This window comes from Rana temporaria, chromosome 2 (assembly GCF_905171775.1).
Source record: "Rana temporaria chromosome 2, aRanTem1.1, whole genome shotgun sequence".
Taxonomy (NCBI): domain Eukaryota; kingdom Metazoa; phylum Chordata; class Amphibia; order Anura; family Ranidae; genus Rana; species Rana temporaria.
In genome coordinates, this window is record NC_053490.1 from 387,911,144 (window position 1) to 387,927,807 (window position 16,664).

The 16,664-nt window shown below is 42.0% G+C and overlaps 1 protein-coding gene across 1 annotated transcript in view; it reads left to right on the forward strand.

Annotated features, from left to right (window-relative positions):
- LOC120927350 (lysophospholipid acyltransferase 2-like) overlaps positions 1 to 11,830 on the forward strand; it is a 92,094-nt gene extending 80,264 nt beyond the window's left edge. The window contains exons 12-13 of the mRNA XM_040337951.1: positions 5,521 to 5,672; positions 11,038 to 11,830. Of these exons, the coding sequence (XP_040193885.1) occupies positions 5,521 to 5,672; positions 11,038 to 11,179 (294 nt within the window). The 3' untranslated portion in view covers positions 11,180 to 11,830. The remainder of the gene's footprint in view (positions 1 to 5,520; positions 5,673 to 11,037) is intronic.
- Positions 11,831 to 16,664: the final 4,834 nt, after the last annotated feature.

A 16,664-nucleotide genomic window follows, 5' to 3' on the forward strand; every position in this document is an offset into this window, starting at 1 on the left:
ATATTGTTTTTCTCCAAGAGACCCATTTCAAGAAAAATAAAAGTCCAAAATTGGGTAATTATAGATTTCCAACTATATACCAGAGTTCCTCATCGACAACAAAGACAAAGGGGGTTGCAATCATGTTAGCAAAGACGACTTCATGGAAAGAAATAAAGGTTATCCAGGACGAGGAAGGACGCCTACTTATAGTAAAAGGCTATCTAAACGATCAGAAAGTAACTTTGGTTAATGTTTATATGCCTAATGAAGGACAGATTGTAGCGTTGGAGAAATATATTAATTTAATACAGCTGAATGCAGAGGGTATGATTATTTTTGCAGGGGATTTGAATATGGCCCTGGATCCTATCCTAGATACATCGAAAGGAACATCGCATATTTCATATAGCAAATTAAGTAAAGCAAAGAGCCTGATACAGGAGATACAGGTAGTAGACAGTTGGAGGACCAGGCACACTCAGGAGAGGGACTACACTTTCTTCTCAGCTAAACATAAAACATACTCGCGAATAGACTATATATTCGTATCACAAAATTTTTTACAGAATATAGTCGAGGCTTCCATTGGGTCATTCACAATCTCTGATCATTCACCGACAAACTGCACACTAGAATGGGGAGAACCTGTAGCACGCGAGTGGCACTGGAAAATAAACGAATCTCTCCTTAAAGACCCAGAGTATGAGGGAAAGATAGTCCAGGAAATGGAGGGGTTCTTTTCGGACAATGAGGTGGGAGAGGTTTCCCCAAGCTGCATTTGGGAAACACATAAATGTTTCATGAGAGGGATTTTAATCTCAATGGGAACACGACGGAAACGTAGGATAGGAATAAGGATGGAAACATTACTGAGAGAAATTCGAAAATTGGAAAGGGTACATAAAAAGTCACTGGCAATCCAGATTGAGGAGAAGTTGAGGCAGGCGCGAGATGAATTGAATTTGCTACTAACAGACAATGCAAAAACCTCATTAAGAAGATGTAAACGTGCCTTCTATGAATACGGTAATAAGCCTAGTAGGATGCTAGCGAGGGCATTAAGAGAAACGAGGACCCAAAACCGCATAGAAGGTATCAAAACAGGGGATAGGATAGTGAAATCATCACAAGAAATTGCAAAAGTATTTAAAAACTATTATACGAAGTTATACCAACTAAAAGAAGAGCTGGACACAGGAAAGACTAGTGGGCAGGAGGAAAGGATAAAGGAATACATTGAGAAGTCAGGAATGCCGAAATTAGCAGAGGAAATTGGGAGAAGTATGGAAGGGCCGATTACAGCTGAGGAATTTACAAACACCCTCAAATTGTTAAAACCAGGTAAAGCTCCCGGTCCTGATGGGTTCACTCTTTTCTACTATAAAACCTATGCAGAAAAACTTATGCCAAGATTTTTAAAGGCATATAACGCGATAAGAGAAGGACAGGGGATTCCGGAGGAAGCTCTTTTGGCACATATAGCGGTTATACCTAAGGAGGGAAAAGATTTAACACTATGCTCGAATTATCGTCCTATATCGCTTCTAAACGTTGACTTGAAGATCTTTACCAAAATTCTAGCAAATAGAATATTACCATATATCCCTGACCTGATACACCAAGATCAGGTGGGATTTACCCCAGGAAGGGAAGGCAGGGAGAATACGCAGCGGGTGATTAATACGATCCATTTCTCCCAGGTATTTAGGAAAGCTCTAGTTCTCGTATCAACTGACGCTGAAAAAGCGTTCGATAGGGTAGACTGGAAGTTTTTAAAAACAATCATAAAATATATTGGTTTAGGGGAGGGGATGCAAAGATGGGTCATGAGTCTATATTCGCAGCCGAAAGCTAGAATAAAAATAAACGAGATTATGTCGGAACCTTTTGAGATACGGAATGGGACGCGACAAGGCTGCCCTCTGTCACCAATTATTTTTATTTTGACACTTGAACCCTTTTTGAGGACAATAAGGCAGAACACCGATATCAGAGGTATTTGTGTAAAGGGAGGAGTTTACAAACTGGCGGCTTTTGCCGATGATTTGTTGTTTTCTCTTACGGAACCTATTTTATCTCTCCCTCCATTGCTGGCCGAGATTGCTAGATATGGCGAGCTCTCAAATTTTAAAGTAAACTATGACAAATCGGAGGCAATGGGGGTAGAGATGAACATGGCACAACAACGACAATTGGCCTCTTTTTTCCCATTCAAATGGACAAATTCACATATTGGATATCTGGGGACCAAAATCCCGAAGAAATTAAATAGAATTTTAGAACTAAATTTAGCACCGCTGGTAAGACAAATAAAACGTGACCTACAAAAATGGGATAAGGAGGTATTTACTTGGTTCGGTAGGGTCAATATCGTAAAGATGAATGCAATGCCGAGGTTATTATATCTATTACAGACACTCCCTATTAGCATACCTCAGGGATTTTTGAAAGAGATCAGAGCGAAGTTTGCGGGATTCATTTGGGCAGGGAAACCAGCCAGAGTTAGGAGAGACATTTTAACTTTACCAAAGGAAAAAGGAGGCATAGGTTTTCCAGACCCACTCACATACTACGAGGCTGTGCATCTGTCAAGAGTGTTGGATTGGTGCGTCACCCCGAAAGTTAAACCATGGATTCTTTTAGAACAGGCAATGATAGAATTACCATTGGAAGGACTAATTTGGCTTTCTAGAACCATTTTACCACAAGCAGTTAAAAAGCATCCAACGATTGGGACGACAATTAGGGTGGTGAAAAAAGTATTTAGAAAATCAAATGATGAAATAGAAGCAAATCCGATGACACCAGTCCTGGGAAACCCGGCATTTATGCCAGGTTTGAACGACCCAGGGTTTGGGAACTTAAAAAGACATGGCAAAATTAGATTGATTCACTTCCAGAAGGAAAACCGGGTAATGACATGGGAGGAAATAGAAAGCGAGTTAGCAGAGGACTTGGAGCCATATAGGAGAAGACAGTTAAGGGGCTTTCTGCGATCAATACAGAGTCAGACTACGGTGAGGGTAAGATTATCGGAATTCGAAAAACTGTGTCTAAAGGGAGAAGCGGTTAGACATTCACTATCACTGTTCTATTCCCTGATCAACAAACTGAAAGCTCCACAAGAAATAGGTTTTATACAAACCTGGGAGAGAGACTTGGGGGTAACTTTCACTGAGACTCAGAGGAAAAAAATTTTTGAATTTAATCATAAAGCCTCCCTAGCATCTAAGTACCAGGAAGGAGGATATAAGATTCTGAGCAGGTGGTACAGGACCCCAGAAGTTTTAAATCAAATTTTTCCACAAACGTCAAATATGTGTTGGCGATGCCTAAAAGAAGAGGGAACTCTGCTACATATTTTTTGGAATTGTGAAGGAGTGAAAGATTTTTGGAAGATGGTTTCAGACGAAATAGAAGGGATAACTGAAATGTCTCTTGGAGAAAATCCAGCGGCCTATCTACTGTTAGATATTCCGATATCAGTAGTAAATTACAAAAAATCCTTGGTAAGACATCTGTTAATAGCAGCCAGAGCATGTATTCCAGCGTTATGGAAGAATACGTGCTCACCAAGTAGACCACAATGGCTTGAAAAAATTAGGGAAATCCAATGTATGGAGAGTCTCACGATGGCTCTGAGGGAACAGGAGGAGAGGTTCAGGGAGGTATGGGCCCCCTATGATAGTTATAGGGAACGAAGGGAGTAGGTGGGAGGGGGGAGGAGTGGGGGAGGGGAGGGGTGGAGGAGGAAGAATAATTTTGGAGGAATGATTGGTTTTTTTTTTTTTTTTTTTTTTTTTTTTTTTTTTTTTTTGGGCTTAGGAAGGTCTTGGACAGGGGCCCGGATTTTGGGGTGGGAGAGGGGTGATGGGGATTTTTCACTACCTCAAAAAGGGGAGAGGACATGACAAATGGTTTAGGGGAATAGGAACTCAGAAAAGCGGTAAATTAACGCGGGAGCTATATAGTAGTCTAACTATTTAACGGTAAGCAGGGTTAGAGATAGGTCAGGAACAAGGACAATGTATAGTTGCTTGATTGTTGACTTTTATTCTCTAATATGGCATGGTAATGTCCCTGTTTTTGTGGAATTGTGAAATAAGGAAAAATGAAAAATAAAGAATTGATAAAAGAAATGGGTACCAGCTCCCAGAGGAAGAAATGTTCACTATAATGGCAGAATGTGGAAGGGAAGGAGGATGAGTAGAACTCCACATTTTAGGTGAAGTTTTGCTTTACCTGAACAAGCTAAAGGTAAAAGCTGATTGGTTACTAAGCACAGCTGCTACAGATTATAATGCAATTTTAGTTAAATTCCCCCAAAAAGTTGCCCTTTCATGCTGCTAATTAAAAGTAAATTTTGTCTGTTTTGAGAGAATAAAAACTTTGCAAGGCTTTTATGCAATCTTTAAAGGAGTTCTCTGAGCTAAAACTTTTAACCCCCGCTGTGCCCGGGCTGTAAAACTATACAAAATAAACCTTCACTTACCTGCCTACGATCCCCCGTTGTTCCGATATCGTCGTCCCGTTCTCCGGTCCCGGTCTCTTCCACTTCCTGGGGGTCGGTGACTCACAGTGCGCTCAGCCTATCAGCGGCCGCAGCAATGTCCCGTCGCGGCCGCTGATAGGCTGAGCGCACTGTGAGTCACCGACCCCCAGGAAGTGGAAGAGACCGGGACCGGAGAACGGGATGGCGATATCGGAACAACGGGGGATCGTAGGCAGGTAAGTGAAAGTTTATTTTGTATAGTTTTACAGCCCGGGCACAGCGGGGGTTAAAAGTTTTAGCTCAGAGAACTCCTTTAAGGATATGTAATATTGATACAACATATTAATATTTCACAAACAGTTTCTAACACTCAAGCCTTTTTTTCTTTGAATGGATTAGGAATGGGTTAAAACCTCTGTTCAGTTTTTATTGACCTGATAGAAGGTCTAACTATTTTCCACTCCATCCAAAGCTCAAAAGAGAAGTATAGCCAACGCTTTTTTGGCTGTACTTCTCCTGTGGATCACAGTAGTGCAGTTCGTTCTGCACTCCTGTGACCCGTTTCAGCCGATGATGTCACTCAGCCGATCCAGGCTCTGGAAAGACCATATGGTTGGAATCCACACAGGTTCTTGCACCAGTACCTGGCTTAGCCTCTCAGCGATCCGCTAAGAGCCTGAGTGAGCTCCTCCCATCCCCTCCACAGCCCAATGCTCCAGTGAGCACTGGAGGGAAGAGCAGGGAGCCACTGACTGACAGCTACAGCTCTCTGCTCGGAGCGGAGAACTGAACGATCAGCGGTGTATGATTGCTAAGTTCTCACTGCAGAGCCAGCAGGGGACAGATGCAGCATTTGATCAATGCTGCATCCACCTAGGTGAGAATAGATGTTTGTTTTGTTTTTTTAAACCCTGAACTTCTCTTTTAAAAAAACATTTTGACAGGGATTCCACATGTGCCAAGCAGAAGTAAAATTAATCTACAGATTTGTCAGATATGTAAAAAATGTGTGGAAAATGCATATACTCTTTTTTTTCTACCACCAGGTGAGGCAAAACATACGTCCATTGTTTCAACATACAGCATTACACAGATTTGTTTATGATGTAATCACTTGGGTTTCTACACAAATAACAATGTGTTACACCGTGGCTCCCTTCATAATACTAGAGCTTGGACCATCACTGCAGCTATACAGGTAATAGATCGGGTGTGGAAAAAGTGAAAAATCAATGTGGAAATCTGGAAGTTCACAATTAGGCTAGGTTCACACTGCTGCGCTGCGAATTTGTTCCGTTTTTTTGTCCTGTGTGAGGTGCGAATTTACAGCGAATTTCAGGAGTGGGACATAGCTGTGATTGCTGCGACAGCTTTCTTCTGTTCTCCCTGCTCATCTGTACTTCTGGGCATGTTGGAGCATAATGCCCTTCATTTCATCCAGTGCCGATCCTGACCTCCCTGGGGCCCTAAGCAAAATGACATGGCACATTAAAAATGAGAAGCGGGGGGCGCTGACGACAGTGACATGTCACATTAAAGAAAGTTGAGAAGCTGGGGGAGGGGGTGTTCTGCTGTCGGAAATGATATCTTACATTAAAGTGAGAAGCGGGGGGGTGCTGACTTCTTACCTCTTCTCCCATGCAGCCAGCGAGTTGAGAAGCGGGGTGAGGGGGCGAAAATGATTTCTCACCACGCGGGGCCTCTAGTAATTTAGGGGGCCCTTTGCAGCTTTGCGGGGCCCTAAGCAGCTTGCATAGTGAGCCTATAGGGCGGATCGGCCCTGCCTTCATCTTATGTAACAGTGTTGCTGAATGGCTCAGCTCTGTCACATAAGTACAAGGAGTCAGTTAGCCACGTAAGCTCTGATTTAGAGGTACAACTAGGACTTGCTTTCCTCACTCCTGGGGGCTGTACAGAGTAAAAAGAAGTGAAGGAGAGGTGAGTATAGACTGCTGGGAGTCTAAGTTTGACAGTGGCCAGCAGTTGCCCTGTATAGGCAAAGCATGAGATCCCCTTAGCCCTGGTTTACATTGATTAGATTTGGCAATCGTTTTGACATCTCAAATCGCATGACAAATCGGCGGCAATGGCAACGTCCGAAGCGGTGCTATGCCCAAAAGTAATTTCTGTACTACTTTTGGCGATTTCGGGGTGTGATTTCCATTGACCCACACAGTTTCCACAAACCCACACAGATGTCTCTGAAATCGTCACCTGAAGTCGGAACTGAAATGCGGGAATGAAATTGTGCGAGTCCAGCTGAACTTGCACGATTTAATTCCCGCAGTCAGTGTGAACCTGGGGTTAAAATGGTTGTAATCCCTTGCATATACCCAGTGAAGTGATTGGCCTCAGGCGATACACAGGGATAAATCAAATTATCCTACATAGGTTGTACCTGTTTTTCTACTTTTTTCTCTTCTCTACATATATTCAAAGTCCAGAATTTATAAAGCTCGGCTGAGCTGTCAGAAAACAGGGGGCAGGAAGCTGAAATTCCACTCTACAGAGCTCAGTAAGGAGAGCTCTGAGAGCTGATTGGATGGAAGGGACACACCTCCTTTACACAGCACACAGGAACAGAGCTGAGGCTGTCAATCACAGGCTGTGTGCTGGAGTTCCCTCCCCTGTCACATTTTTTCTCTTAATGTCGGGCAAACCTGTCAGAAGTTGTGAGACATTACAATGGATTGAGACAAATACACACTGTATAGGGATATACTTTGTTCATATTTCATGTCTGAGGTTTACAACCACTTTAAAGATGGTTAGTTTGTTTGTTTTTACTTATTTTTTCAAGTTTCTTCTGTTTTATGGAAAGTTTATTCTTTACTACCATTTATTAGTTTTAAGACTCCAACATTTTCCAACCACTTTTCTAGTATTTTTTTTGTTGTATTTACATTCACCTAAAATGACAATACTGCTGTACTGGAATTTGAAAAAAAAAAATGAAACAATTGCAGCTTTAGAACATCAGTGGCCTAAATTTCTTGTAATACAAGGTTTTCCCATTTCCTGTGGCCATTGTCCTGTTTAGTTCTAGTTTGCCAGCTTTTCCAGAAATTTGACAATTTGGCATTTAACTTTCAGAGGCCACTTCATTGCATTTTATTTTGCTGACCTAAAGATTGCTGGTTTAAAAACACCTGAAAAAAAGGCTGATTATTCTGAAACCAATCAACCAATAAACCAAGCTACTGCAGACCTGATTCATTATAAAAGTTCTTTATAAATCTACAAATCTCTCCTCTGTATTTATTTATTTTGGTTTCTGTTATGGAAGTATTCAGTCTGTTTTATGTCCCTGCTGTTCATTTTCTCTCACTTTGTCCTATAGTAATAAGCTATAGAGAACCTGTTAATAACATATTCATTTCACTGACCTTCCGCTAAATCATGGTAAAATGAGATACAGTCAGGTCCATAAATATTGGGACATCGACACAATTCTAATCTTTTTGGCTCTATACACCAGCACAATGGATTTGAAATAAAACAAACAAGATGTGCTTTAACTTCAGACTTTCAGCTTTAATTTGAGGGTATTAACATCCAAATCAGGTAAACAGTGTAGGAATTACAACAGTTTGTATATGTGCCTCACACTTTTTAAAGGGACCAAAAGTAATGGGACAGATTAACAATCATAAATCAAACTTTCACTTTTTAATACTTGGTTGCAAATCCTTTTCAGTCAATTACAGCCTGAAGTCTGGAATGCATAGACCTCACCAGACGCTCGGTTTCATCCCTGGTGATGCTCTGCCAGGCCTCTACTGCAATGGTCTTCAGTTCCTGCTTGTTCTTGGGGCATTTTCCCTTCAGTTTTGTCTTCAGCAAGTGAAATGCATGTGAAAAAAGGGGAAGAAAAACTGCGCTAATAAAACAATAAACAACCTGTAAGTCAAACAAGTGCAAAAGTGGTAGCTAATGAAGCAAATAGTAAAGCTGCAACTTACTGTGTAACATTAAACAGTAAAAAAAATTGGAAAAAAACAAGTAGCGCTAAACATTAAAACAACTGATGTAAACATATATAATAACCGTGAATTATAATAATCAATTGAAAAGTGACAGTCTTCATATAATCATATGTCATGCATGAAATACATAAAACTTTCAACAATAAGTCCATATAATAAAAAATTGGTTGAAACGTTGGATCATAAAAAATTGTATGTGCTAACAACTCACAATTTTGCAGTAGTAAAAGAGCCTTTAAAGTCTGATGTCCCGGCCGGATACATACAGACGAACCCGTCCAAACAGGGAAACCAAGCAGTCCAGGGGGGTGATGCCGATGTACCGCACGCTCCGCCCTACTAGTTTCGCGAGAGATTGCTTCATCAAGGGGCCCCTTACATGCTTTGTTGGTGGAGGATTATAGCTATCTGGTTGTCACTCCATATTGGTGATCTATTTGATATACCATTTGAGGACTCTTTTTTCTTCACTGGTGAAGGAGTATTCTACTTTATTTTTCCATTTTTGGATTTGTGATCCAACGTTTCAACCAATTTTTTATTATATGGACTTATTGTTGAAAGTTTTATGTATTTAATGCATGACATATGATTATATGAAGACTGTCACTTTTCAATTGATTATTATAATTCACAGTTATTATACAGTATATGTTTACATCAGTTGTTTTAATGTTTAGCGCTACTTGTTTTTTCCAAGTGAAATGCATGCTCAATAGGATTCAGGTCAGGTGATTGACTTGGCCATTGCATAACATTCCACTTCTTTCCCTTAAAAAAACTCTTTGGTTGCTTTTGCCGTATGCTTCGGGTCATTGTCCATCTGCACTATGAAGCGCCTGTAAGCGGGGTCGGGGTGTGGCGATTCACAGAGGGAGACACACGTAAAGTTCTCTGAACAAAACAACGTTTATTACCGAGGGGTAACAGTCATTACAATCAAACGGCAAATGGTTCCTCTCCAGGCCTGGAGACACAAATATGCAGTACAGATACTGTTATTCTAAGCGATGTGGGTTTCTGAGTTTCACAGGCACTTCCAAATTAATGGCACACTATATACCCCAGCGTTCACTGCGTAGTGGAGCAGGTGGGAAACACGTTACCCGTGGAAACTGTAGTCGGACGGTGCATAGAGAGAGATAGGATTCCGGCTCGCATTTCCTGCACTCACAGCGAGAGACACCAGTTTGGCCGGTAGCAGCTGGGCGTCTTCCACCCGACCAGGGTTAACACTGCAGGACTCCGTAGGACCCCTGCACTATCCCTTACAGGAAGGACTCTGTCTCCATCTGTCTACACCCAAGTTCTCCCCTAAAACGTGCCAGAGCTCACCTATATATGGAAACCACCCCCAAAATGGCTGCCCAGATCTCTCGAGATCTCGTGCGTCCTATCAGCACACCGGGCTCCTCCAAAATGGTGTTGGAGGCACTCCAGGGGTCAGTAGTGTTAAACATAGGTACATACCTAAACATAACAACTCGACTGCAGTGTGAATACATACTATTACTCAACCACTTGCTCTTGCAGCCAACTAGGCTCCCCTATCACTGGCAACTGCCTACACGCCGTCCAATGAGTTCTGAAGCATTTGGCTGAATTTGAGCAAATAATACTGCCCGAAACACTTCAGAATTCTACCTCACATCATCAATAAATAACAGTTCCATTGGCAGCCATACATGCCCACGCCACGACACTACCACCAGAACTGTGAAGGCTTTTTTAGATTGTTTGGCTTTTGTAGATTGTTTGGCAAACTCTAATCTGGCCTTCCTGTTTTTGAGGCTCACCAATGATTTACATCTTGTGGTGAACCCTCTGTATTCACTCTGGTGAAGTCTTCTCTTGATTGTTGACTTTGACACACATACACCTACCTCCTGTTTTTGATCTGGCCAACTGTTGTGAAGAGTGTTTTCTTCACCAGGGAAAGAAATCTTCGGTCATCCACCACAGTTGTTTTCCGGGTCTTTTGGTGTTGCTGAACACGCTGGTGCGTTCTTTCTTTTTAAGGATGTTCCAAACAGTTGATTTGGCCACACCTAATGTTTTTGCTATCTCTCTGATGGGTTTGTTTTGTTTTTTCAGTCTAATGATGGCTTACTTCACTGACAGTGACAGCTTTTTGGATCTCATATTGAGAGTTGACAGCAACAGATTTCAAATGCAAATAGCACACTTGAAATTAACTCTGGACCCTTTATCTGCTCCTTGTAAATGGGATAATGAGGGAATAATACACACCTGGCCATGAAACAGCTGAGCAGCCAATTGTCCCATTACTTTTGGTCCCTTAAAAAGTGTGAGACACATATACATACTGTTGTAATTCCTACACCGTTCACCTGATTTGGATGTTAATACCCTCAAATTTAAGCTGAAATCTGCAGTTAAAGCACATCTTGTTTGTTTCATTTCAAATCCATTGTGGTGGTGTATAGAGCCAAAAAGATTCGAACTGTGTCAATGTCCCAATATTTATGGACCTGACTGTAATGCATTCTTAAACACCTACTTGCATTTCTTTGTTTATGTTATAATAAGTAGACTTATGGCTCTCTCTCCTTGCAGATCTTTGTTCTTCTGCTTGCACATTCTTCCTGTCTTGCTGCTCATGGTTTTACCTCAAAGAAAAAGATCTGTCCCTGTGAAAGAAAGCTCTGCAGAGACACCTTGTGACCGTAACGACAACCACCTGAAGAAGGAAAAGTAGTGAGCACTTTCTTCACACCAGACCCAGAATGTTATACAAAACGGAGATGCGTGTTACTTAAAGTGACTGTCATTTTTATTTAATTTTTTAAATAACAAATAGGTTTATATTTACCTGCTCTGTGCAATGGAATTGCACAGAGCGGCCAATAACCTCCTTTTCTTGTGTCCCCCGCTGGCGCTCCCGGCTCCTCCTCTCTGGCGAGTGCCCCCATAGAAAGCTGCTTTCTATGGGGGCACTCGTGCAAGCTCGCTGTCTGCATGTATAGACACAAACAAGGGGTCTCGACCCTGCCCCTGCTCCCTTGTCACTGGCTTTGATTGACAGCAGCAGGAGCTAATGCCTTCCGCTACCTCAGCAAAGCTTGTGAGACCAGGAAGTGAGGGGAGAAAAAAGCTGCAGACGCGTGCAGTACTGGATCGAATGAGGGCTCAGGTAAGTAATTGGGGGACGGGGGGACGGTGGGATATGAATGCTTCAGCATTTTCTAACTTGAAGTGGTTGTAAAGTCAGAAGAGCCGAAGAAGGATCTGAGAAGAGGGGGATCTGGGCTGTACTGTGCAAAACCCCTGCATAGGGCAGGTAAGTATAACATGTTTGTAATTTTTAGAGAAACAAAAATTAGACTTTACAATCACTTTAATGCAGGGAATGCATTAAGGTAAAACGTGTTCAGTCTTTATAACCACTTTAAGATGTCTTAGGCCCCGTACACACGATAGAATCCATCCGCAGATAAATCCCAGCAAATGGGTTTCTGCGGATAGATCCTATGGTGTGTACACGCCAGCGGATCTGTTTCCGCGGAGAAATCTCCTCTGGGATGGATTCCAGCAGATCGGATATTTGCTGTGCTGCACAACAAATCCATCTGCTGGAATCCATTCCAACGGATGGATCCGCTCGTCTGTACAGACTTACCGGATCCATTCGTCCAAAGGGATTCCCCGCACGCGTCGTAATGAATTGACGCATGCGTGGAATTCCTTATATGACAGCGTCGCGCCCGTCGCCGCGTCATAATCGCGGCGACGGCATGACACGTCATCGCCAGAGGATTTCCGCGCGGATTTCGATGCGATGGTGTGTACACTCCATCCCATCGAAATCAGCGGAAATCTTTGAGAGGATTTATCCGTGGAAACGGTCCGCTGGACCGTATCTGCGGATAAATCCTCTCGTGTGTACGGGGCCTATGACCCCTTTCACACTGGGTCACTTTGCAGGCGCTATAACGCTAAAAATAGCGATTTCAAAGCGACCTGAAACAGCTGCTGCTGTCTCTCACTCTGGAGCAGTGCGCTAGCAGGACAGTAAAAAAAAGTCCTGCTAGCAGCATTTTGGAGCGGTGAAGGAGCAGTGTGTATACCACTCCTCCACCGCTTCTTCCCATTGAAGGCGATGGGGCACCGTGGGTCTACCGCCGGCAAAGTGCCTCTGCGGAGACGTTTTGCGGTGGTTTTAACCCTTTTTCGGTCACTTATCGGTGGGGTAAAAGCGCCCCACTAGCGGACGAATAGCGGCGCTTTGCCGCCGAAGCCATTCCAGGGTGAAAGGGGCTTAACAGGCATACATTTTTTTGTTCAGCCTGTGGGCTAGAACAAAAAATAACTGATTCTTCCATCCATGCCGAACAGCACAGATGGACAAATCTTCCCTGACAGCTATTGTATTCTGACAGCCAGCACTTGAATCTGTCAGCATGCCTGAACAGTGCCTGCATCTGATTGGATACAGTCTGTTTGGCCAAAACTTTCACACAGCTTCTAAAGCAAAAGTTGATTGAACAATCAACTTCTGTCAATCTAGGTGGTGTGTGACAAGGCCACCTACAGTTTGCATTTCTGCTGGTTCAGCATAAGTTTGAACTGTAGCCTTTAGGGTGTTAGTTTTATTTTTATGTTTTTGTTGCTTTTGCCAAAATGAATAAACATCTAGGAAAAGGGACACTTCTTCATAGCAATTAATCATGGACTTAATACTATAAAATGAAAGGAGATCTCTGACAGGCTGCTATGGACAATGTATCCAATTTCCCTTGCACCATTTTTATGATTTAAGCCAAGTATTACAAAGTGAATGTGGCACTTACTGAAGGCACAGAATAGGTTTTATGCATTAGTCAATTTGTTTCTGCCACAAGGGCCCCCAAACTTTGAATATTAATCAGGAAAACAAGAACTATACATAGTTATTGTGCTTTATTATAGAAATAAGTCAACAAATTCAACATTCCCTGAGACAAATTTAGTAAAAGCGTAAGTTTACACTATAAGGTTAGTGTGTGAATAATGGTGAAAGCAGCACAAACAACGTTATACAAGTATACTGTGTTATAATGGTTACTTTTCAATTACAACCTTTGTTAAGAAAATTTAAAATAGTGCTGGTCAAATCGGACAAAGTATAATGCCGCGTGCACACGACCGTTTTTCACAACGAGAAACATGCAATTTTTTAAATTGGTAGTGAAAAACAGTCGTGTGTGGGCTCCAGAGCATTTTTCTCGACGAGAAAAATGGGCATTAAAAATTTAGAACATGCTCTATTTTTTCTCGTCGTTTTTCACGTCGTCATTTTTGTCGTCGTGAAGAACAGTCGTGTGTACGCTTTAACGCTTTAACGAGAAGCAAGTTATGAGACGGGAAATCAGCAAAAGCAGCCCAAAGGGTGGCGCCATTCGAATGGAACTTCTCCTTTACAGTGCCGTCGTACGTCACCGCGCTTTGCTCAAGCATTTTTTATCACGATTGTGTGTATGCAAGGCAGGCTTGAGGGGAATCACATTGAGAAAAACTTTGTTTTTTCCATGACATGAATATTGGTCGTGTGTACGCGGCAAAAGAGCAAAAATGTTATATACTGCAGTTTACAAGTCCTTAGATGTGGTGGCTGCATTTGTTTTCTTATTTAGGCTAAGTACCTCCCAACACACACACACACCAAACCCTGTAATGAAGATTAAGAGAGGGGGAGGTTTTTGTAGTCCAAGTAGACCAGGAGATCAGCTTGGTATGACAACACCGCTCTTTCGTAGATACAGTCCAGTGAATAATAGTTGTCATTGTCAGACAGGAAGTATGTTACTAGCAAGATCACTGGGTGAAAATAAATAAAAAAGCACGATAAAAGAAAACAAACCCAGTCACTATATCTAAGGACTGGTAAGCTACAGAATATTAAACTTTTAGATAAGTAAGTTGTATACCAATACCACTATAATTTGGTTTTATTCCACAAATACAATACTTATTTATCTAGGTTTAATATCGACTGGCATTTTTAACCAGCTTACCAAACAAACATTTATTGATAGTAATGGTCTTTTTAATACAAGAAATCAAGAAGCTTCATCTAAAGGGATCTGTGTGTCTGGAGTATATTACTAAGCACCACGTTATGTCTTATGGACACGACCTCAGTTCTAAAGATTTTGTACTGTAAAACCATTGTGTTTCCTGTATTATTTTTTTTCCACAGTAAAGCTGTCATAAACCTAAGAGGGACAGTTAGACATGCAGGCATGATCTGACTACCTAGAGGTTTGTCTGTTGGCCAACTGGTCATGGCATACATGTGAATGGGAAAGGAAGGAAAAAAAGCATGGCTGATCAGTGTGTCCGTCTGTAAACATTGGGGTAGATTCAGGTAGGGGAGCGCACTGCTACGGCGGCGCAGCGTACCGTTTTTACGCTACGCCTCCGTAAATTACTGGAGCTACGCTTCATTCAGAAAGCATTTGCTCCGTAATTTGCGGCGGCGTTTCGTAAAAGGGGCCGGCGTAAGCGCGCGTAATTTAAATGATCCCGTAGGGGGCGTGGATCATTTAAATTAGGCTCGTTCCCGCGCCGAACGTACTGCGCATGCTCCGTCGGGAAAATTTCCCAACGTGCATTGCCGTAAATGACGTCTCAAGGACGTCATTTGCTTCAACGTGAGCGTAAATGGCGTCCAGCGCCATTCACGATTCACTTACGCAAACGACGTAAATTTTGAAAATCGCAACACGGGAACGACTTGTATACTTACCATTGGCTGCGCCTCCTAATAGCAGGAGCAGCCTTACGACGAAAGCGACAAACGCAAACGACGTAAAACACGACCGCCGGGCGCGCGTACGTTTGTGAATCGGCGTGGGTATGCAATTTGCATACTCTACACTGACAACTACGGGAACGCCACCTAGCGGCCAGCGTCAGAATGCAGCCTAAGATACGACGGCATAAGAGCCTTATGCCAGTGGTATCTTAGGCTACAGTCGGCGTATCGAGCTTTCTGAATACAGAAAGTCGATACGCCGGCGCTACTTAGCAATTACGCTGCGTATCTATGGATACGCAGGCGTAATTGCTTCCTGAATCTACCCCATTGTGTGTTATGGTCTCCCTGTCAGAACACAAAAGCACAGCGAGGAGATCGCCACATTAACATTGCATGTATTAATACAACGATTTGTCAATTTATTTTTTTATTTACCCCGCTGGGTTGAACGATAAAAAACTTTACGTGTGTACCAGGTTTTAGATTTAGTAATATACACAGAATAATGGATAATGTATGGCCAAACATCAGGACAACTGGTCTGCAGCTGTGGTTCACCCATACAGTCTTATCTCAGCATCTTCAGTCACCTTACCCTTGGCACTTCAGTCACATGCTGATCACTGTAACAACAAACACTCTAAATGCCATCTGCTTTGACCATTTACTATTATTTGTGTCACCATCGTAGAGATAAACATAAATATATACATCACAAACTAGGAAAGCCAGTTGGTCATGTGCCAATATAGTGTTTGGTGTTTACTGTGCATACTATACAAAATGCCTAGCACCAGTCTTACAGGTCTTGCAATGTTGGGGGGGAAATATAAATGACACCCTTCCCACCTTTAGGATGCTTTCATCTGTTTTTAAAACAGAGTAGTAACTTTATTCATCTCCCTGAAAGAAACAAAAATATTTATATACAGTACAATGTCATATTTCTTTGTTATTGTGCCAAATTAGCTGGCTCATCGGCCTTTGTTAATAATTTAGAATATTAGGTGAAACACTAAATTATTGAGCATGTTTTAAGAATTACATTGTGACCTTTGAATTTTTTTTTTATATTTGCAATATATTTTATACATGTTCGTAAATAAAGCAAAATTTATGAAAATCTGTGTACGTACTTTTATAAAGCGGAGTTCCACCCTAAAAATGAACTTTCTATTAACAGCTTGCCTTTAATGTAAAAAAATATAAAATAAAAATGTTTTTACTCTCTTCTATCTGGCTGTTACTAGGCAGATTTCGTAATCTGCCTAGTTCCTGGTTCTCGGTGCTTCAACTTCCTGTCCTAACACCTCATTGACTCCTGGGAAATGATGACACTCATTTCCCAGGAGTCTCTGGGCATTACTTTGCCTAAAAATCGCCCCATCATGCACCTCTCCCTGAAAACCAGGAAGAAAAAGGAATTGGGGCTTTACATGCCCAC